The 23,071-nt window shown below is 51.6% G+C and overlaps 1 protein-coding gene across 1 annotated transcript in view; it reads right to left on the bottom strand.

The window, feature by feature from the left end:
* The window catches only part of LOC128272262 (forkhead box protein O), a 52,585-nt gene that overhangs the window by 27,340 nt on the left and 2,174 nt on the right, over nucleotides 1–23,071 (bottom strand). Inside the window, exon 2 of the mRNA XM_053010038.1 lies at nucleotides 16,435–16,667. Coding sequence (XP_052865998.1) covers nucleotides 16,435–16,667 — 233 coding nt within the window. The remainder of the gene's footprint in view (nucleotides 1–16,434; nucleotides 16,668–23,071) is intronic.

Genomic DNA, 23,071 nt, shown 5'->3' with positions numbered 1-23,071 from the left:
CCTCGCCAGGAACACACTTTCTCACGTATATCAAGCGACGGGCGAGAGAACTATCTCCTCCGCCGGAATCCCTCAAGGTGGTGCTACCCTATGGGCCGCCGAGACAAGGATCAAGTCTACCCGAGGACGTGGAGAGAGCACCACACAGACTTTCGAACAGCCAGCCCGAGCGAGTGAGCGAGGGTGGCCCCAGAAGTTCGGTGTTCTACTAGTCGGCGAAGTCGGGTGGCAGATCTGCCGCTCGACGGGGCCGGGAGCGCGCGAGAGAGGAAGAAAAATGATCCATTAATCTGAAACTCAACGTCTAGGTGGCGCCTCCAATCTTCGGCCGCAGCAGCGCCAGTTACGGGCCGAACGAGAGCGATCAACCGTGGAGCGAGGGCGAAGAAGAAGATGAAGCGGGCGAAAAAAGGCATCCCCGGAACATCCGGCGAGAAGGTGAGGAGGAGAGCAGTGAAAGGTACCCCGGTCCGGGCGTGGGGAGCAGCAGCTCACATGCAGCCCGCCAGACACGAATCCTGTCTACTTCCGCGTGCCAGCCGGGGGTGCTCTGTCTGGTCTAACCGCCAGGGGGCGCCACCAGAGCCGGTCGGTCGCAGTCGGAGTGCCGGAGAAATGGATGATTCCGTTCCCCCGCAGTTTCTACCGCAACTATCGCGGCGTTCACGCGCAACTATCGACGACCAGAAAGAGTTGGGGACGACTAACATTGCATTCGATATGCTTTGCCGACATAGTGTCGCACTCCGAATAGCGGAATGGCTCGAGCACAACCACGTGTTGTATGGCTCGGCTCGGGTCGGTGCTGCTGCTGCCACGCTGGGTTCTCGATAAATGGCTCCATTAGGATGCCGGTTAGGAAGTCGGCGATGGAATGTGGTGACATTTTAAAAATCCGCTTCCGCCCGTGATTGTGATTTAATTGAGGCCAACGGAAGGATCCACATTCCGCGGCCGTGCACCCCAGAAGGGGGCGGACGAAGGCCCGGACGTCCGGACAACAATCTCTCCGGGCGCATCTCGTCCTTTGATTCATTTTCACTCTCGGCTAGCGAAGAAAGAGGACCAAAACGAAAGCCTTGGCGTTCGGCCGTCACGATGACAGCAAGCGATTTTTCTCAAGAAAGCTCAGAAGGTCTGGGAAACTTCTGGAAGCCGAGCCAGGACCGTGCGGGTCCGCGGTGTCACCCTATCTGTCATCGGAGCAATTGTCACAACTTAGCGGATTGTCGAGATTTACACAATCGGATCAAAGGCCACCCGACCGACCACCGCTTCTTGCTGGCTGGCTGGGCTGGCGTTGCTGGGCTTGGAGTGGGGAAAACATTTCTGTCGTCACGGTGTCGTTCCGATGGTTGTTCAAACGTTAGGTGGATCCTAGCCGCAGTCGTGCCCGTTTATCATCCACCCAAACGCGGCATCCTTTTGCCTCGCGGAAATTAGTTCCCAACAGAGCCCGGGTCCCTTAGGCGAGCCACAGCACGGAGAGCCGACGGACTTTAAAACAGATCTGCTCGGCGGCTGTTTCAAGGTCCCAGCCACCCAGTGCTGTGTCGGAAGGACACTGTTTTCACCGCACCCAATATTCCACGGCGATGGCCAGTCGATGTCGATGATATTTCAAAATCAATCTTCATGTTCTTCATTCGTGACATGTTTTTAAATGGAATTTGCATAGTAGAAGACATCGACCAATATTTCACTTTGAGCGACTGTCACGGTTATGTCCACAGTTACTAAATTAAACGAAGTTAAATTGATCAAATATAGGCAATTATATGATCACATTTATTAGAATTTGTTTATCCCATTTTAAGGGATTCAAACTGTCAAACGGTCCATTCACGCCTTCTTTGATCACAAGTTTCGATTGAATAACATCAAGTAAACATCGGAGCATGAATAGAAGGTGCGCGTTCAGTGACTACTCGTACTTCATCGAACGGAGTTTTAGAAAAATAAGTTCAGTACACAATAGTGAAAGAAAAGGAACGATTTTGGCCATGTTTAGCACCTCCAGTCAATGTGGTTTGTAATGTTTCGTGCTCGCAAAAAAAAAAGAAAACACAATTCCATCAAGAAAGGCGATTCGACCACTGAAATATATTTCCGTTCTTTAAAAAAACGCTCCAAATGGCGAAGAGTGTCTGAGAAAGAGAGCCAACACCATTCCAAACATAGAACCCAATGTTCGACCATTTTACGGGTACTTTCTCCCCATTTGAAGCACCTCAAATTCATGCCACCGAAAAGCGATACACTTCAGAACAGCCTGTCCCCATTATGGCGCGGTTGCCGTGGTGCCATCATTGCCGTCGTCGGAACCGTCGTCAAGAAGGTGTATTGCGACACATTTTGCTCGCTTCCTCGAAGAAATTTAATGTGCTCGCCAGGTTTTTCTTTTCCGATTTTCAGGCCAGCCAGCGCGTCAGCCAGTCACCGTTAGTCCGCTGGTCGTAGCCAGCTACGCCAGAGTTCCATTCAGTCAGAGTGCTCCCAAAACTGATGGTCTGCCCAAGACGATGGATGCTAAATTATTCTACATCTCCAGCACAGGCACGTCAACGGCAGATCAGTGGAGCTGGACCACACCACTGACCACCACTGGTCGGTCGGGCGCGGCTTTTGATGATGACGCTGCACGGAACCTCAATATTTACAGTCCAAAGTTCAGCGCTGCCACAGAGCGGTTTTTCTTTGGACAAATGGACCTGGACACACTCATGGTGTCCAGGGCCCGACCCGACTGCGAGAAGTCATTTTCTCTCCCGTTCTGGGCTGCCAGGGGTCACCCCGGCAAACAAACTCCGCCGCCACCGGTCACCGGGTGGCGTGTGGTCGGTAGATCAACATCAGAGGGAACCGTGGAAAGTGCACCGGAAACGCACCGAAATATTGACTCCTTCGGCCCGTGGCACACATCAAGGCCAACGCGGTGTACGCTTCGGAGGCCTCGTACGTCAGAGCGCAGCGGAGCAGCGCCCAGAGCGATGGCAGAGCGAGAAACGTGCGCATACGATTTTACATTCGAAATATCAAATTATCATATGCATGAGCAGTGATTCTGCATTTCTGGTGCTCCCGGGCCGGATGCAGGCAGCGTGCGGAGCGACCCGAGCGGAGCAGAGAGCCGAAGGTTTTAAACAGCACAGCCTTGACTCGAGCGTCAGGAGGGTACAGCGCAAATGCAGTGCCCGGTGCTCCCAGTGATGAGAAACTTGCCCAATATTGAATTAGTTTATAGTCACTCTCGCAGGGGAACGACGTACTCCGACGTATCGTCGTTTGTTTTCGGTTGGGCTGGGCGGGCCGAAGACAAGAAGCTAATCCCACCTGGGAGACCGGAGGCCCGAAGTTTGTTACGAAAACTTTCCACCCTCTGATTCTCCGTGCCCTGCCGGATGGCGGTTGGATGCGCGTCAGGAGCGTTATAACCCACTGTGGTTGGGAGTAGCAAATCATAACTCCCAGGGGTTCAAGATGACTAGGTGGGGTTACAGAACCGTTCTGCCCCTTCAGATCTTCTCCGGGGCGAGTGGGCAAAAGTCGTTAAAGTTGGAGAACGCTATGCACTACCCAAGGATATACGGAAATTAAAATCGTGTCCAGCGCTCTAACAGCTGAAGCCTCCTGTTTTTTTGCTACGACTCAATTATTCCACTCCACCTGCCGTGATCCAATTTGGCGCAGAGACCGTGGTTACGGATCTCCCCGCCTGCAGCGGCTGGCGCACGGTCGATTAAAGGCTAATCCTTTCAACCATAACCGCTTCCAATTAATCCCACTTCCGGGTCGCGCTCCGAGGCTTCTCCGAGACCGGGACGACCGGATGGTTGATAAAAAAAACCGACAGGAGAAGCGGTGCAAAATTGTGAAAAATTCAATAAATCTCCATCCGATCGGGAGGCAACGACAGGGCAGGGTTGCCAGGCTAGGCTGGAGTAGTTTAATGGGGAAAACCCTGTTGGCTGCGACCACGTAAAAGTAGGAGACTCCCCGGTTGTTGGCGGCCACAAAAAGGTGTTCCACCTTCAAAACCCCAGTTTCATCACGGTGACCACTGGAGTGGCCCATTGGCCGACGTGGAGCTGTTTCTTGACTATCAGAGCAGGGTCGGATGCAACCCTACGACCACACGGTGGTTCCGACCAGGGAATCGGGTTTGTGCAGGGAGCGCGATTAAATTATAACTCAATTTCGCGCGATGCTCCAAATTCGGTCGTTCCGACGGCCGTCCGCACACCTGCGATACCTGATGTAATCTGAGCCGAGTCGATTGGTTCCCGCACGCCACGCCGGACGTGTGCCGGGGATAAGATGGACGGTATAAATTCGATTAGACGCGCTTAACCACCGACTTTTTTACCGCATTCAACCGGTTCGTGCCAGTCGCACGGTCGTCCTTGGGCGATACCGGGTGTGTGTGAGGTCAGCAAAAAGTGAACCATAAGGGGGGAACCCCGAATCCACCCCACAATCCGTTCGCCCCGGCCCGGTCTGCTCGGCCTGGTAATTGTTTACTCTTCTTCCTTTTTTTGTTGGTTCTCTGTGTCACCAACCATCACTCACCAAGAAGCAGCTCCAGAGAGGCGCTAGAGGTCTGTCGGAACGCTTCCCGCGGAACCGGCTGTCATCGAGGGCCACGAGCCGACGCGGTATCTCTCAAATCTGTCGACGATACTGTCATCGATAATGTCACATCATCATCACCAGCGGAGGACACTACACATTAAAGTGGATCGCTCCTACAACGGACTGTTGGCTTTAATGGCGAGAGTGGCCCCCATTACTGTGGGGGGTGTGTGTGTGTGTGTGTGTGTTGAAGAGCACCGAAAAGTATCGTTCACCACAGAAACGGCACCACTGGCCTCAGAACCTTGGTGACTCATCCGTCTAGCTGATGGCGATGATGATGGAGCGGCGGCGCGTCCGTGTACTTACCAACTTCTTTTGTTGTCATCTATTGACAGATGAAATAATGATATGTTGTGACATATTGGAGGAGATTCGCGAGGTCGGAGGCGCTCTCCGTAGCACCGTTTCTCGCTTCCTGTCGATAGGATCTTCTCCCTTGCCCTCCAAAGCTACACCCTGCGTTTTTTCTGTTTTCGGCTTGCCATTCAGCCCGAGCCGACTTGATGTATGATGCCTGTGTGGGCCCCCGGTAATAGAAGCCCTGCGGCCTAAGCCGCCCACGGGGGCACCTTGGGAACCTTTGTACCAAGCACCCGCCCCGCGCTTGTATCAGGGGGACTCTTTTATCTTCATCGACTTCCCCGGCAGGGCGAGTGAAACATTCGCGACCTACTGGGATGCGCCTCAGAAGTGACGTCTAAATCCCTGTCAAAAATTAATGAGTGATAAACGGCTGCTGCTGCTGCTGCAGGGAACAGCGCCGAGGTGCGGGGAGGCCGGTTTTGATGTTCTTCTTAATACCCTGGGCGGGAACCGGGGCCGAAAGGACGACGTGGCGATAATCTTCAACAACTTTTTTGTTTGCCATCCCCGGGGCCCAGAACAGGGACCTTCGTGGAGGTGGTGATGAAGATTATTACCGCTCCCCACCCAGAGGGCCACCACTGTATCGGAAGTTAATAAATTATTTTTCACTTTACGGCGCGCGTGAGTTGCGGTAGTAAAACGTTCAGTCGGCAGTAAAACCGTCCTTTACGGGGCAGTGTGCTCTTGGCGCGTGCTTCTGGGATTTGGGGCTACCGGTAAATGCAAATGCAGTCCCCGCGGGCGAAGTTCCAACGCAGTTCTTCGCAGGTTCTCCCGCCGGTCGCGCTTTATGGCCGCAATGTTCCGAGCTTTTTGGGGAACTGGGCCGGCCCACAAAGAGATTGTGACACTCTCTCGAAGCGCCCAGACACCCAGACTCGTCGGCCGCCTCACAATTGATCCGTGGACCGGGTGGGTTTGGAAGGTGCTAATTGAGATTGTTGTTGTTGTGGGGCGCTGCTCCGGCCGACCGCGTCGGAGAGCGAATTGATTTGGCAGACGGTTAATAAACACTACTCTCGGGGCAGGTGAAGGGTGCCCGCGTTAGTAACCCTTGTTTCCCTGGCCGTTTTTTCCCCTTTCTACCCTTCCGTCAGTTGATGTGTATTACACGCTCCACTTCGGAAGCTCGTTGGTTTGAAGTGACGTTCGCAACACGGCACGACAACAACAAAATACGGGTGCAGATTGATTTGGCAAACCCGGTTCCCTCCACTCCCTCGACGGGTTTCTGGTGTGTGTGTGATAGTGGAGGACATGGTGCGGCCACTACTAACCGTATAGAACCAAACCCGCCGGCCGCCGAGAACCCGCTTTTTGGCGTTTAAATAATTTTTCTCGTGGCGGCGAAACATATTAAACTTTTATTCAGGCGGCGCGTGGGAAAGCATTTTATCGATTGGCCATTTCGGGTGCGGTGAAGGCGCTTTATTACCTGGTCAGTTGACCTTAATTCGGGGCCCGATTTAAACGACCCACTGCGAGTCCTAAAAAGTGCCCGGGCAGGCTCCAGTCAACTTTCTGTGGGGTAGCGCAGGAGCTACTCGTAGCCAAAATATGCCACCGAGCGTTGTGGTGGCTTTCGTATGATGCGTTGTTTGCTCTGGTTGATCCACACGGCCCGGCCCGACCGACTAAACTCCCTCCAGAAATGTGTATCTCCTGTGATGTAGCACGATGTTCCTCCGGATAGATACGCTGGCGCGGCCTGGGAAACGTTTGAGCAAATAAATTTCCCGGACTTGACCGCTTCCTCTCTCTCGGTGAATGATGGAACACTGTTTGCCGTAGAAGTACTCTGGTTGCAGCGAGTTGGCCGTGGCCATTTTTCCTGCCCAAAACTTCGGACCTCCGGGGTGTTTCTTCACGCATCGCATGAGGTTCCCGACCCGGTCCAGCTAGCGTTCGTCATCAAACGATCCCCCAATCCCAGCGACGGTCCGATGCCGCGGAGAAAAAGAAACCACACAAACCAAACACTAATCGACATCGAAGCCATCGAGATGCTCACCAACCCGGTTGGTCACAGCAAATTCGGCCAACAGCAATCCACCCGGACCCAGATTGCAATCGAACGACGCACGTTTTTGCGGAACGCCGAATCAAATCGACTGGCCGGTGGCTCCCTCTGGCGGCGGGTCTACACACTCTGGACCGGCGGACGGCGGACGATCGAATGCGATTGGACTTATTTGCTTTAATATATGCCCGGTGGTGGTGGTGGTGGTGGTGGGTGCTTCGAGGGTGTTTGCTTATTGGCTTCCTTTATCTCGCGCACTCTGAACACTCCCCGGCATTGAACTTCCCCGGACGTAGCCGAAGATCCCGTCATCCCGTGTGTTCCTCCCGACGATGGCGACGGCTTGCTAATTCCTGCTGAACCACCCAAAAAAGGCGTCCGTGTGTGTGTGTGTGTGCCTAACGGTGCCTAGCGGCCTGACGCGATGTCACGGTGTGTCCCTGACTCTGGACTCTCCAAGCCCGGAAAGAACGAACCAGAGCTTTATTTTTATTGAAACAAATGGCTTTCGGTTCGGTTGGTCCCCGCGCCCGGAGACGACGGAGGCTGCCGGAACGTGCCGGGTGTGGTGTCCCCGGTGCTCTGCCCGGGTTGTTACGATAAGTCATTGAATATTGATTGATTTAGATTTAGAGCCCCCGTGTGTGTCGGTCAAGCTGCTGGCCGAGCAGCATCCACAGGGCCTCCCGCGGAGCCAATCGTCGCCCGACGCGCGTTCGACCGGAGCTGACAAATGTGTATCGGGGGGTTACCAGACCGGATGCACAGTCCAGCAAAAAAAAAAAGAAACGGAAAGTCCACCACGAAACGAACGGGTTTCTCGGCCGGGCCGACCACCCAAGCCAAGAGCCGAAAACGGTTTGGCCAACACTTCTCTCCACCATCGCGCCGCGGGCGTAACGTTTACTATTTAATTACGGAATTTACTGTCAGGATTCGTGTCCTTTTGGAGATTTGGGGACGACAGAAGGGCAACGGAACAAAAAAAAATCTGGGCTGCCCGGCACCACGACGGAGAGGACGGCCGAACGGGCACGGCCGATATAACTAATGACCGGGGATCGACACGTCGATGGTTTTTACTTAATCAACGACGCGCGCACACACGCACACACGTCGGACGGGGACAGTAAAAGTTGTCCTCGTTCGGGAGAGGCTCGACGTTTTATTTTTGGCGTTCCCCGCCAGCTCCGGGATCCTTGGTGCCCCGGCTCCGACGGCAAGGACTTTTGGTGGGTTGGTTTCAGTTTGGGGATTTTTCTATGCGTTTGCCACAATAGGAAGGACTCTTCCGGTGGAAAACCGAACCCGAAGGTTTGCCGATGGTTTACAATTGGTATTTGAATACTTAAGGTGTGCGAAGGTGAAACATTTCGAAACGAAATGAAAGATCATTTGCTACGTTGTGTACCGGTTTGTCCGTTTTTACACAGTAATAGTAATAACGAGCGAGTTAAAGCCGTGTTGCAACCATTCATGGCCAATTTGCGTTTAGGGAATAGGAAATAATCACATGGTGACAGTTCACGCAAATATGGACGGTTGTTGTCTATTTAGTGTCAATTTGGTCATCGATTAATGCATACCAAACAAACCAAGCACAAACTATTTGTTTCTTCAAATTCTTTACAGTTTACAGTACAAGCAAATGCAAAAGTTTATGTTGCTTATTATTATTGCTTATTTGCTTATTTTCCGTTCTTAACGATAAAATAATAATAAATAGTAAGTACCTATGAACAATAAAAAAAATGTGTAATTAAAGCTTCAATAGACTCAAAATTGGTATCATTTTTCTCATCTACTTTCTCATCTAAGATTACAAACTATTGCACTGCAACATGAAAAGGATTGTTTAAGGACTCTGCAAAAGGTCCTGGGTCAGTTCCCTGATAAAAGATGAGTTATATATTTTCATCTTGATAACAATAAAGTTGAAATTTTAGAGCACCAGAAATCTTCTAAAGCTTCTAAAACTATTAGAGTAATAAAACATTTATCAAATAGAATAATGCCGAAATACCATTAAAACGTCGTTGAATTTCGATACTTTAGCTACTCGCACAATACGTACAAACCCGTGAAATCAACTTAAAGAGAAACATGCTTCCTACTGAGCATCATGAGATGGATCAAGATGAAGTCCTGGTCATCGTTGCCTCAACACTACATTGAAGCCTTTTCCAAACTAATCAATCGAATCACTCATCGGGCTACACCACCTTCATTAACTCCTTTCTCGGTGCCACCACCCCGTCGGTAGCACTTTAAGAAGACGCACGCCATAAAAAGGACATCCCTCGAACAGCGTAGTCAGCGTGTGCACCAAGAGAAAATAAAACAAACCAATTCCGTTTCCCGGTTTACACCATGGTTGCAAGGACGAAGGCCACAGTTGCCATCTGATACGCGCCAGGAAGGAATTCTTCTTCTTTGTCTTCTTCGTCGCTATCGCCCTCGGTTTCACCCTTCGCATCTTGAGCAGAACCTCGTTCCCCGGTGAAGGTCAGCAGTCCCCGGGCACGGCACGCGGCCCAACCCTAGCAACGGGCACCGGCGAAGCGTAAATGGACACAATTTACACGGAAATAAACCCCTAATTGACCTACCTATTGCTTCCTGCTGGTCTCCCCAGCTGCCCGGTATAGAACCGGGAGCGGGTCGCGGGCTCGAAATACCGATTTGATAGGTAAGTGTGCCGATATTTTATCCCCTAACGAGATAATTCCCCGTGTCGTCGTCCGAGGGCTCCATCAAACAGACCGACCACCGCCCCCGAACCCAACGCCACCGACATTCGATTTCACGGAACGGAACTCCGGTAGGATCAGGATCACCAACAACAGCACGGTCTGATGGCCGTCGCCAAGACAGTAGTCGGTAGTCGCCGAGCGACTTGCGGACTTCCTGTGCTTTCCTGTCAGCCCCCGTCGCTGTCGCGTGGTAATGAGCTGAAAACGGCGAACTCCTTGCGACGATGTCACTGACACGGATTGCTTCCCGCATTCCCCGTGAAGGGCCAAAAAAGGATCCGCCTAAAACGTGCCAATCGCTTCGGCCAAAAATATATAAAAAATAAAACATTCGCCAGCAATTCGGAGTCGGAGTCGGCGACGCTCGCTCAGGGAATTCCGGGGTTCCGGGTCGCGAACCACGACCACCGCGTGTTTGCAAGTGGCGGCCAATTAGCAGTGCCATGGTTCCCCGCGCCCGTCGTTCCGGGCCCCACATTAGCGACGTTCGCAGTCCCCGCCACCGCAGAGCCTGGCCTGGGGGAAGTGGGAAGTTTGATAGCAAACCGAGCGCGTCTTGGTTGCTGTCACGCGGAGTCAGCATCCCTTCGCCGACGGAAACCAATTCGCTAATTATCATTATCCGATTAGCGTGAAACAGATTTCTGACACTCTCACTCTGTCTCTCGGTCTCTCCCTCTCTCTTTCCGCCTTCGGTCTCCGCCGATGTCGTCGTTTGCGAAGCGCGGCTCCCTTTAAGTTAATATGGCAAAACCTTTAACACTGCGAAACATAATCATGCTGACTATGTTATGAGAGGTGATACTTTCGGCCCTTTTTTCTTGCTGCTCTCGTGGCAACTGTGGAGGGTGTCCTCCACATGTGTACCGATTGCAGATATTGCTCCACACGGTGCCACAGACGTGTTGCTGACAAAGAACAGCCACAAGCAACCGGAAGCTTAGGGATGGAATTCCTTCTATCTGCCCAACCAAAATTATGATAAAAACCACTTTAAAATAAAGTCAAGTACTAAAAAAGTTAAATAATTATAGAAAGTATTAATAAAACAAAACATTGTTGCTTCAAAGTGGGCAACACGTTCCCCGCGTCCATTTAAAAGATATTAACACATTTCTTACAACCTTCCAGCGACATAAAGAACGTCTTCTGGCTCTCTTTGGCCCGTGGTCCCCCTCTGTTTCCCACCGGAAGTTGCACCAACGCTACGCTACGAAATCAGATTCCAGATCTTATTATGTTCCGCCACGGCCCCGCGGGAAGTTGTACGTTCCTTGCGGCGGTTAACGATACATTCAACAGGCGGCACCAGCAGCAGCAACTAAACGATGGTTCCCGTCCGTTATGGGCCATTGTAGAGAATCGTAAAAACGACCCAAGTACTCCGGGGCCGGGGGATGCGGCTTGCAGTTCGCCGTGCGCCGGCAGGGGCGAAAATAAAAGCGCAAACCACGGGACACCCGTGGCGCGGCGTGTGGCAGGAACAGATTCTGCCACGGCCAACCCGAGGCCCGCGGCTCTCGCTCGGATATACTCGGTGGAAAATTATGAGGAAATTGACACAAGAGCGCACTTGTGCTCGGGCACTGCAAAGCGCAGGAACAATCGACGCAAAGCGATGCTTCCCGGCCGGCCGCCGGTTCCGGAAATGGAAACTCAATTAGCGTTTGAAGTGGTCGTTGGGCCCTTGTGGCCCAACGCGTACTGCCTCTTCTCGCTTATTGTATAGCAAAATGTGCATTAAAATAAATTTCTCGGTTCCTCCTTGTTCTTCGATGGATCGGATCGATTTCAATTGGCAGAGGCAGCGGCTTCAGTTTTCCTTTCGATGGATGGAGGCGCCCCGAATGGAGGCGCCCGCGTGCTACGACGACGATGGAGGCGCCAGACTTTTTTTCGTAACAAACACTTTTTTAATCGAATTAATAATAATAAATGTTAATAAATCCGAACTGTTTACGTAACGATCGGACAGACATGTCGAGCGTAACTGATACCGAGATCGGACAACGAAAACCGATCGGCTTCTGATTTATCGGCAATGACCACTTTTGTTCCGCGATCCGCAGCATAAGCAGGAGCAACAGAAGCACTTTTATAAATTGCATTAGGTTCGCTGGTCTTGGCCGGGCCAAATTAAATCAACAGAAGCACAACCAGTGCACGGTGTCAGGCCACGGCGGTCCCCCGCTCGGAACCAAATCAAACTCCGTAATCGGCCGATAAAAAAGCAACAAGACTCGGGGCGGGCGGCAGCAACATATGACGGATCCGCGTCCCGCAACCCGCAGCTCACCCTGGAAGTGCCGTGCCGGAAGGATAAATATTACTTAACATAATGAATCCTTTTTGGCGACTTCCCCCTCGGTTCGCTGGGCAGCGGATCGCTCTGATCCGGCGAAACCTGCAACTGCAAAACCAATCGTCGGGCACCGCCGGGAGCCACCGATGTGTTGCCATATGCTTTCCCCTGTGTGGTTCGCGCGGACTTCCCGCTGTAGGACTTCTTTTGGCAATCAGTCACAGGATGAGGTGCTCCAAGGCGGTTCGTCAAGGTGCGCCAAAGGAGTGTCCTCATGGCGCTGGGATGAGGCAAAAAAAATAGGACATCCTCGCGCAGAAGGATGGCAGGCACGCTTGAGTGTCTTCTCTGCCAAGTGGCGGCCGCCGAGTTCCCGAGCCGAGCGTATGCAAACATCCCGAAACACACCCTTTTCGCTGCCAGCGAGCAACTCAATTTGCTCGTCACACACACACACACACACACACAGGTGGTGGAACCGGCAGTCCCACGGTTCCGCGAGCAGCGGTCCTCCTGGTAACCGGATACTTTATTCCTTCATTTTTTCGCGTCTAATAAGAAAACGACAGCAGCCAGCCAGCCAGCGCGCGACTCGGCGACGGCAATCCTGTCCTCTGGCTGGTGGCATCCTTTCTGGTGAATTAAATGCGGAACCCCTCCGCCGGGGCAGAAGGAAGAAATAAGAGAGCGAAACCGAGGTAACGAACATCCGGTGGAACAGGTCCGACCCGTGCCCGTGCCCGCGTGTGTGTTATTGTGAGTCCTCCGCAGATTGATTGAAGGCGTATAACGTTTCCCATGCATTATTGAATAACTCGACGTCCGCGCGGGCACACGCGGTGCGTGCGTGTGTGTGTGTGTGTGCGGGCTCCGAGGATGTCTCCGAGGATCCGGGCACCGGGCAGGGCACATCAAGAATCAATCTGAATAGGTGGCTCCTCGAACCCGTCGCCGCGTCGCACGTCGGGATGATGATGATTTGCTCGAAAAATTGGATTGATTTATTCCGCGAGGGCTTCCTCCACAATATCCTGATTCCCGTGCCTGATTGTTCCAATAAAAAGTCAAATCAATCATCTTCCGCCTCCTGGTTCGTGGGAAACACGATCACAGCTTGTTTGGCAGCTCGGTGATCGAGCCGAGATCTCGATGTCATGTCTCTGTGGGGTCCCGACGACCCCCGCCAGGCCAGGTGCATCGCTTGGAAGCGCGCATATTACGTATTCATAAGTTTTATAAAATACGCGCCCTTCAGGAGCCCTTCAGTAGGGTACATCTAGCTGTACATAAGTTGCCGTCCCCGCACAAATGGATGGAAGAGGAAGAAAAAAAAACGGGCATAAATCTTCCCATGCGCATAATGAAACAAGTTCATATCGTAAATTATTCCTACACCAAGCTCTGTCCGCCACAGGAACGGGCATAGTTCCTCCGTGTCTGTTTTTTTTTTGGCTACGCTTTTCTCCGAAAGATTCACTCCGAATCCGTCACTCCGTCGTCGGTAGCATTAGGAGAGCGTTGCGTAACGCGTTGCTGTCGGTTGCGCACTCGGCGCGAGGGTGTGTCCAACGAGGAGTTTTCTTTTCTTCTAAGAAAACGAACAACCTTGAACGGGTTCGCGCTGGCTGGGGGCAAAATCTACGAACCGGTAATGATGCTGTTTGTGTGTGTGTGTGTATGGTAGGACAGACTAATATGCGTCTGAGTCTGAGAGAGTCTGCAAAACGTATTTCTTTAAATTATTCACCTTCTTATCTCGATTCTGTTCACTTAATAAACTAAGTGCAGCGTTTCGTCGACACAGCTCATCATGAAACACTTACGTGCAGATTTCATTATTTGATTTTAGTTAGTCTGTGGAAAGGACTCACGGGTACAGTTTGTTCAAATAAAGCGATGTTCCCATCTCTGTAACCCGTTTTAAAAGTGCACTCGGAAACATATTATTTTTTCTCCTCAAAATTTTTTTTAGTCAGGTCTGTGACAATTGCCTTTTTATTCGACGAAAGCCTACTACGTCCTCGAGCGATGTCGCTCGGGGCTAGAACTTTGGTCTTTACCTGTCAACAGATTGACAACCAATTTCACTAGCTTTCATTTGCTAGTGCTGCCATCTTCATATTGAGGTCGGAAATAATTATTAAATCTATTATTCGGAAATATATTATACAGAAAATCAATGATCTGCGCGAAACGTAATTTTCAGGCACAAAAATCGACATGGTCAAAGATAAGTTGAAAACTAAATTTATTTTTTCAAGTCATAGTTTTCATGGAGTTCAATACATCAAGTCATCCTCGTGTCCATGAAACTCTTCCTCAGAGTCACTGGAGTTTATCGATGTCATAAGTATTGATATTGCAAAATTACACGCACTTTTACACAACACTGTGAGCATCGCGTAAAACCTGCCAAACGTGTCTTTTGGTTCGTGGGGCTTGTGAAGCTCCTCATTCGCGCAGAGCGAAGTGAAACATCAGCCTCAGAGCACAAGTGCATCATCACCGTCACGTTGCAGCCACGTTGTTGTGTGCATCGCACAACATCGCCAACGTCATTCCGCGCGCGGCCCGTTTGTTAATATTTTCCACGATCGGCTGATAAGACAATCCTTCACTCCACGAACGGCGCGCGGCCAGGCGCAGTCCGACGACGTCATGGCCATGTGTCAGGAAATCAACCGTAGCCTAGTACACACACGGGGAGCGGAAAACGACTCGACTAACGACCGCCAACAACCGTTATTACGCCTCGGTGGTGCGCAGAGAACAAACCGTGCAGAGAGAGAGAGAGACAACCGTGACGAGAAAGAGAGTCAGTCCCGCACACTTTAAGGTCCTTTAAGACCACACGCCCAAGCGGCCGGCAAGCTCCAATAATTGCGTACAACAGGGCTGCACACATGCCGGATGTCGCCGCCAGCCAGGATGCCGAAGGTGTGAAAAGCGACGGAAGTGTTTAGGGTAGTTGGGAACATCACAGGCCGGGCACAGGGCTGGGCACCGCTGACCGCTGCCGGTATCCGACGTTTTTGATGTTCTGTGCGCCTAAAATTATGTTGTTTAATGTACCGGACACAGACAGGCAGGCTGTCAAGGGCAAGAGAGTCCGAAATGGTCCGTAACGAAGCGGCAATTAGCACCGCTGTCTTAAATCTCCAGCCTCCACAGTTGTTTCCGCAGGATTTACATCGAAACTTCGCTTCGGCTTCGACTGAAATCGGGGGGTTTGGAGATAAAAATCGCGACACACGAAACGGACTGTCACAAAAAAAAGCGGCCGAAAAGTCGTCATCGTTCAGTGCAGCGGAGTGCATAGCCACAGCCAGAGCATAATACGCCCAATACACAGAGCATAACGGCATTAGCATAACGCCCTACGCGCCCACCGCGAAGGGCGGTTTAAAATTCTATTGACGTGATTTAAATTTTAATAAAATAATTCCCATTTCTATCTAGCCGGGGTCCAAGGTGGAGGGTTTGAAAATACCTGAAATACGATCGTGCGTGCGTGCCCGTTCCAGTGCGTTGGCACTTGGCCCCGGACAGCCCCCCACCCGGCACCGGTACGTGCCCACCGAGGGGTGCATTGTGTTTGATGGCGATACACGCCACCGTAAATGGGCTTTGAATAAATTCATGTATGCATTCGATTCGATATTTTCACCCGCAAATGATTCATTCCCGGCCCGGCCCGGCCGATGCTGTGATTGGACCCACACCCTGCCACCGGCCGGCCGGGCAGTGCCATAAGGTCATTTCAGGAGCACGAAATGTCATCGAACACAACACGTGAACGAACACCAGAGCCCTCTTCACTCCATGGTGAATTATCATCACCCATATTGAACCGGTTCTCCCGGTGGGGGCCCACTTCTGGGCCCACCCACCAGCATATGGGCGTCTCAATCAACCAGAGAGGAGTTCAACCGAAACCACGTGCCACGCGATGCGCTCTGTGCCAATTGTGCGCGTCGATGGCCATTTTTCCGGTCACCCCGGCTGAACGACGTCACCATTAGAGTCCTAATGAAGATGGGCGCGATGGACGCGACCCACGCGAACCACGCAACCGGAAGCCGCCGGAATGATGATGCATTGAATCGGATATCAATTGGGGTGACGCTTATTTGATGCCACCAGAGCCACAGAGAGAGAGAGAGCGACACTCCGGAACGGGCGGCGCGCGATTCACATGATTCTAATCAAATTAGACCAGCTCCTGTGGGGTGTGGACCAGCACACGCGAACGGGGTCACACACACTTCGTCTTGGGCTTGCATCCGTCCCGGTTTTGTGAAACAATATTTAGCTACTCAAGAAACTCAGGGAATGGAAGCCCAAAGGCGGTTACGAACCTTCCATCCGGCGCTGCTGTTCGAGTCGCCCTTATCCTTGAAGTACGGCACGTTCTGCACCATCCACTCGTAGATCTGGCTGAGCGTTAGCCGGCTGTCGGTGGCCGAGCTGATGGCCTGCGTGATGAGGTCGGCGTAGGACAGGTTTCCCCAGGCGTTCCGGCGCGATGAGTTCTTCTTCGACGAAGACGACGACGATGCCGCCGACTGAAGCTGCGTATTGCTGGTGGCCGCTACACGGTGACGCCGATCAGAGAAAAGAGCAATAGAAACGAATTAGAGCCGCGAAGTGATGCGTAATTTGCGCAGCAAAAACACGCCACGTTGCTACTCCGGATCGACTGCTCTCGAGTGGCACAGAAATTTGATAGCTATTAATGTTAAATTGTATTGCTATTTATAGGGGTTAACAGATTCCCAACGTCCGGAATAACACAACATTTTCGTATTAATTTTGATTCTGATTCTATTCTCCGACTTCGCTGAGGTTACCTGCGTGACATGGCCACATGGGAACGAACGAGGACGAAACACCGATCGCCCCCCGTTCCGATCAGAGTGGAACACATGTTGCCAAGGCCATATAAACACTCAACGGCGAGGAGCGTGGATTAAACGCCACGCCGGCGGCCACATCATGAACACGTTTTTCTTCTTTTTGTTCCCTCCAAACACCTCAACTCAAGCTCAACATAAATCCATTTTGATGTTTAAAAAAGCGGCGTTTAATTTGTAATGCGCTGAGCCAGAGGTTCTTGATCAGGGACGCGACGGCAGGACGAAGAAGCCGTACAAGTGGCGAGCGCCAGATTAGTGACGGATGCCCGAAAACTGCAAGCATAATGCACACGCCGCCATTAGCCACATGTCGCCAGAGCCGACCGCCGCCGGGGTTCTTGATTCAGGTTTCTTGCACCGACCCAAAAAACGAAACGCCAATTTTATACAATGTCCGAAATCTCCCCAGCAATCTGGCCAGAAAGGGAGCCTGACTTTCTAAATTTGCCCATGCCTCGAACGGGGAGACTCTGGAAGAGAGCTACTTTCCCTAAGCTACCGGGACAGCAAAGTAGGGCCTCCAGGAAACCGGAGGATCAGAAAAAACTCGGCCTCGGTGGCGCGGTTTAAACCGCGCAGGAAGGTTGCCTTGAAGCTAAATAGTTCTAAACTTAGCCCAACCATCTGCAGAGGCCGTCCGCCCGCCGTTGCCGTGTGGTAATAAAACGTTCTCTTTTTTTTTCGTCGCGGATAATTTGCTGGACCGTCAGCCTGAATTAAGTGGAACCTGGCACTGGTCAAACCAGTTCGCACCGGCCCGAGAGAAGGTGCTAGGTAATCTTAGGGGCGCTGAGCCGACCGATTAGCAGCGATAGAATGGCTCGAAAGGCGAAGCACCATTCTAGACGCACCGTCTAACGTCTGAGGACACACTCCGTGGGGCTCTCGGATCGTTACGCTCGACCACCGCGCGCACGTCTAGACGCGCGTGGTGTAATTTACTTAAATTTGCAATCAAATATTATAATCGTAGTCATAAAAGTGCACAGTAAAAAGGAAGGCGCGCGGAAGCCGAAAACCCGTGGCCAAACTGCCGTCTGACTGATCGCCTAGTTACGTTCTCTCTCTCTCTCTCTCGCTCGCCCTGCGCACACGTGGCCAGGAAAGGACACGATCAAATCTGAAAATAGTGATCTGATGTCGGGCGAACGAGTTCGAGCACCCTCCCCGAGAGGAAAGCCAACCACAACCCGCCAAGTGTCACTTCATTTGCTCTTGCCCACCGTTTTGTGGTCACTTTAATTACGTATCACGGATCGGAAAGGGGCAGAACGGAGCGCGAGAGCGAGAGGGTGCAAGGTTTTTTGTTTATATTTATCTCGCGCTCCTACGCGTCACGCGGTTTTTTCGTTCGTCGTCGTGTAGACGTCGAAGCTACCGAACACTACTGCCGTGACACGCCCGGCACCACTGTGAAGTCCGTTACGTAATGCGGGGCCATCCCGGAATTGCCAGCAAGTGCCAAGAGCATCGAGCGGAGAGCTGAGCGCGTTACAACCTCAATCATATACATTAATTGGCTGACCATCCCAAAACGATCGTTATTAAATTAATGCTAACCGACCGGGACGTCGTCTGCGGAGCATTAGCATTGGGCAGCAATAAAGGGTGTACGACGTGACCGAGAGCGAGAGAGAGATACGGATCGTACGGATCACTTGCCAGTGTGAGTGGGAATCGCTTGGCTCCGCAATCGGTCCACCGTTCCGTTGGTTGATACATTGTTGTTGCTCGCGGAAGGTCAGTTGCGATGATGGCGCCGATAGAACGAGGAACAATTCTCACCAACATCAGAGGCAAAGATGAGCCAAAGTCCCTCAGCCAGCACCACACCATCACGCACAACATTTTCTGCGTGTGACACACTGACGCAGGGAAGGAATCTGTGATCGCGCCGGGGTAAACGGTGTTTGGCGCGCTCACAAGAAGCGATCGAAAAATTAAATCATATTTACTATTCTTTCTCTGTTTGTCTAAATCTATGCCATTGGCTTTAAAATAATCCCTACCCTGAATGCAATTGCATCTATGTCTATGTTATGTTCCAATTTTCGAAACGGTACGAAGTGTTCTGTTTATGAATAACCTTCAACACATTCTTCGTTTCGGTTCCTATCTCAAATACTGACTATAGAAGGTGTCCACGGAGCGGCCCCTTGAGTTTAGCGAATAGCCAAAAGTCACACATGGTGCTAAGTCAATCGAATGAAGTGATTGCGGGACGATATGGGTCGAGTTTGTGGCGAGATGATCTCGGAACGATCACCGAAAATGTGATATTAAGTGTGTCAATTAATCCTTGCAGGTTTTCAATAGATCTCATTACTCACTAACATCTAAATGTCACAACTTTTTTATGAAATATGTGTAATATGTACAGGGTGAGCCATAGTGATAGGACCTATTTAAATTTCAAATAATTCTGCCATAATGGTATTTTTCAGTCGATTTTGAAAAATGAATAAGTTTTATTTAGGGTATAGAATGTCGTGTATTGGCAATTCACTCAGAATAGAATTTCGATCAAATGACCGCCTCCAATAGACACACAAAAAAGGCCCTTTTCTTTTCCGCTGTGATGTTAACTTTCAGTTCTTCAATGGTCTGACCGAAAGTCATCGTATTTTAATGGATGTTTATGATGAATATGCTCTAGCTGAGAATCCCAAACGCAAAAAGGACCTCCATCGCAACCAAAGCAAAATATTAACTGTGCAAAGGTTATGCTATGGTGGGATATGAAAGGCATGGTGTACTATGAGCTTTTAAAACATAATGAAAAGATTGATAGACAACCCTATCGACAAAAAATACTGCGTTTGGAGCAAGCTTAAGCCATAAAACGACCAGAAAACCACACAAATTAATTTGCAGACCTAATACAAAAACCAAGAATTGTCTATGCACCAATCTGGTCGTTTTTTTATTCACGGATGATGATAGTTCAATCGATCGATTGGAGCAAGATCGATCCCATCATAATTTATAGGGTTTTATGGAAAGTTCAAAGTGAAGATATGAAACAAAAACTATAAAGTTTGACAATAGACAGAAACCTCAGAAAGCTGCGTTTGCTTGTCTTATTTAGATTAATTCCTTGTGATGAAATCAATGTGTGCATCTTCAATGATCGCTGATCGCTCGCTAATCTTCATTGTACATCATTTTCAGTACAAATGATTCATGGAATGTCTGAGTATTCTTCTGACAGCAAAAAGAGACCAAAAAGACCATCTCGGCCTTATTTTTCATAAATCTTTTGCTCTCCATGAAACGGTTGTATGATGTCGCAAGATTCTGCAATTCTCGGAAAATTGCTTCGTCTCGAGGATCAACTGTGACCGGCCGGCGGGGTGGGAGGGATTACCGCCAATCACCGCCCCTAGTACTGCCGACCGCGTGCGGGGGATCATCCTCCGACACGCGAAGAGAGCACGCGGAGAGAGCACGCGGTCGCGTCATTTTATCTATTTTTATTCTCAACAACCCCTGTCGCCCCAAAGAGGGGTGGTGTGGCACTGCAGGGCAACACGCCACCACGAACTGCGCCGTGCGTGCGAAAGCGTACCGATTGTTTCCGGGGCCGCGCGGTCGCCCAATTCTAGTGGCCCACTAAAAAAGGGTGACTCACGAAGGGTTTGTTTTGTTTTCGATTCGCGGATCTGTTTTGATCTCCAAATTCTTGCACTGGCGGCGGTGGCGGGCTCAGGAGGTTCTCGGCGCATTTCATGAACTCAATGAACCGATGATGCGACGGCCCACCGCGAGTTCACTTTCGCTTTTCGCCCATAAACCCAGTCCCCCGTTTTTCGACCGCGACAATGTATGCCGCGCCGCACCATGACGGTGACCCAGCTGATAGGTGACGCGCGGCGCGGCGCGGCGCGGTGAGGTGTGTTTTGGTGCGCTCTGCGGCTGCAAGTACACATGCACTCGTCGGCCCACTCGAGAGACCTGACCCGGCCGGGGGCTCGTTCATTCGATGGCCATTTTGCAACCCGTCGCAGACACATGACGCCGCCGCCAATGGTGGACGCCAATTATAAGACGCAGTACAGCAGGGAACGGACGAGTTTTGCGACAACTACTGACACCACCGCGCGCGCGGAATGTGTGGTATGCTAATCTCCCGGGTCCGGGGTCCGTGCGGGCGCGCGCGCTCCATCGACGCACGTAAATCACGTTGCAACGGCGCAACTGCAATCGCCGCATGCACCAACCTGCCTACGTCGTTGTTTCGCTTCGCTGGCAAGCATTTTGCGGTGTCGAGAATCTTGAATGAAGGCGCCGGGAGACTCGAGACTATACTGTTGCGTGTGCCACGTTGAGCTACGCTGAGCGATATTGCAATTAAATTTGATTACTGTGCCAATCTGATGCGCTTATCAGCCATGAGTTGGCCGGTGGATCACCGCCAAAATTAACGGACGATCCATTCTAGTCGGAGATCCATTCCACACGTGTCGATAAATCACAAAAATATCCATAAAATAGGCATTAAAAATAGGGGCCTCGGTGTGTACATTAATTCTACACATTAATTAGTGACCCTGGGGGCATCCGGAAAATTTAGAACGCCAACCGGCCGAACCCGACCGAAGAACAGGTTTTGGTTGTGTTGGCCAGGCGTTAATGGGCCAAGTCAAGTGTTGCGGAAGGAACGGATACGGAACCATAAAACGCGAAGCGAATTCCTGCCTGCCTGCCATCAAACCTTCGGCTGGGCCCCTGGTGCGAGCACTGCCGGACTTAAAGCTCCGCATTGCATAAACATATCTAGTCTCTCCGTGTCTCCGTGTGTTGATCGTATTTTAATCAATCGCCATCAACCCGACGCCACTGCATCCTTCGTCCGTTCGTTCGCCGGGGCGCGGAAAGGTCATGGAAATTTCCTGTGATCCGCGTGTTGGGTTTTGTATCTCTCTCCTTCAGATTTGATGCCTTTTTGGGAGGGACTGGAAGCGTCATCGAAGACATTCACCGGCGGCGCAAGAATTTGCATTCCAAATCCCCGGCCGGCGGCACATCCTCCTCGAGAGGCGATCAACAGAAGGGGCATTTTGTACACTGCCGTCGAAACTTGGCTGTGCGCGAACCATATTCCGTTTTCTCGCGGTGGCGGCCAGTGGACGCTTCCTGGTTGGATGACTTGATGTGTTCAAGTAACCGCGGGGCTTCCGTCTTGGGGATCTCCATTTTTTGCCAGCCGAGAATTTCGACGCCACGGACCGGTGGTTCCTAGAGGTCGGCGCGCGCGCGCGCGCCGCCAGACGTTGTTTAGACGATGGTCTAAAACCGGGGAAAAAAACCCTCCCACCCCGAAGTCTGGTAACCTGTCTGATGGTCGCTGAGCGGGCTAGGAACTGACCACAGTTGATGGACGATCGCGTGGAGCGGGGCGGGGTATTAAATAGATACCCGTCGATGCCGACCAGCAGGCAATAAAACCAAAAGAACCGGATTCACCGCTCAGCCAGGTGGCGATAAGTCAGTCGGTCGTCGGGCGATCGAAACACACAGACGCGCACATGAAAAAAATACAGAATTAATGGCGGAACCAACCGAGAGAATGGACCGGAGCAGGTGGCGGGGGGGAGGGGGAAACAGCGCCATCCTCCCCCTCGGCGAACGAGTAATTCGGTAATTCAGTCAAACGGCGTCAGAATCCATCCATCCAGCGCGCGCGTCCTGAAGTGGCCGCCGTCGCCGTCGCCGTCGTCGCGAAGGTCAGATTCCGGCGGCTGGCCACTCGAAAACCAGTTTTGATTCGACGCGTTTTTTTTTTCGCCCCGCACTGATCGCGCCACGGCGGCCCGCGCACCACAGGAGACAGAGCCGGAGGCGGAGGTGGCCCCAGAAGTGCGAAAAAGTCTCCCATCAGTCGGCGGCCGCGATCTTGGCCGCCGCCGATCTCTTTCTCTGTCTGTGTGTGCGTGTGTGATTATAGTGGAAATAGAGAGCACCGCGGACGCGGATTGCACCAACACCACGTGCGCCGCGCCACACGCGCATTCGACCTGCCCTTCGCGCACACACTAACGTGCGCGCGCGAGTCGCGGCGAATGGCCAATTAAAAATG

The sequence above is a fragment of the Anopheles cruzii genome, chromosome 3 (genome assembly GCF_943734635.1).
Source record: "Anopheles cruzii chromosome 3, idAnoCruzAS_RS32_06, whole genome shotgun sequence".
Classification (NCBI taxonomy): Eukaryota; Metazoa; Arthropoda; class Insecta; order Diptera; family Culicidae; genus Anopheles; species Anopheles cruzii.
Note: the sequence above shows the minus strand (reverse complement) of the source record. Positions and strands in the feature narration are given on the sequence as shown.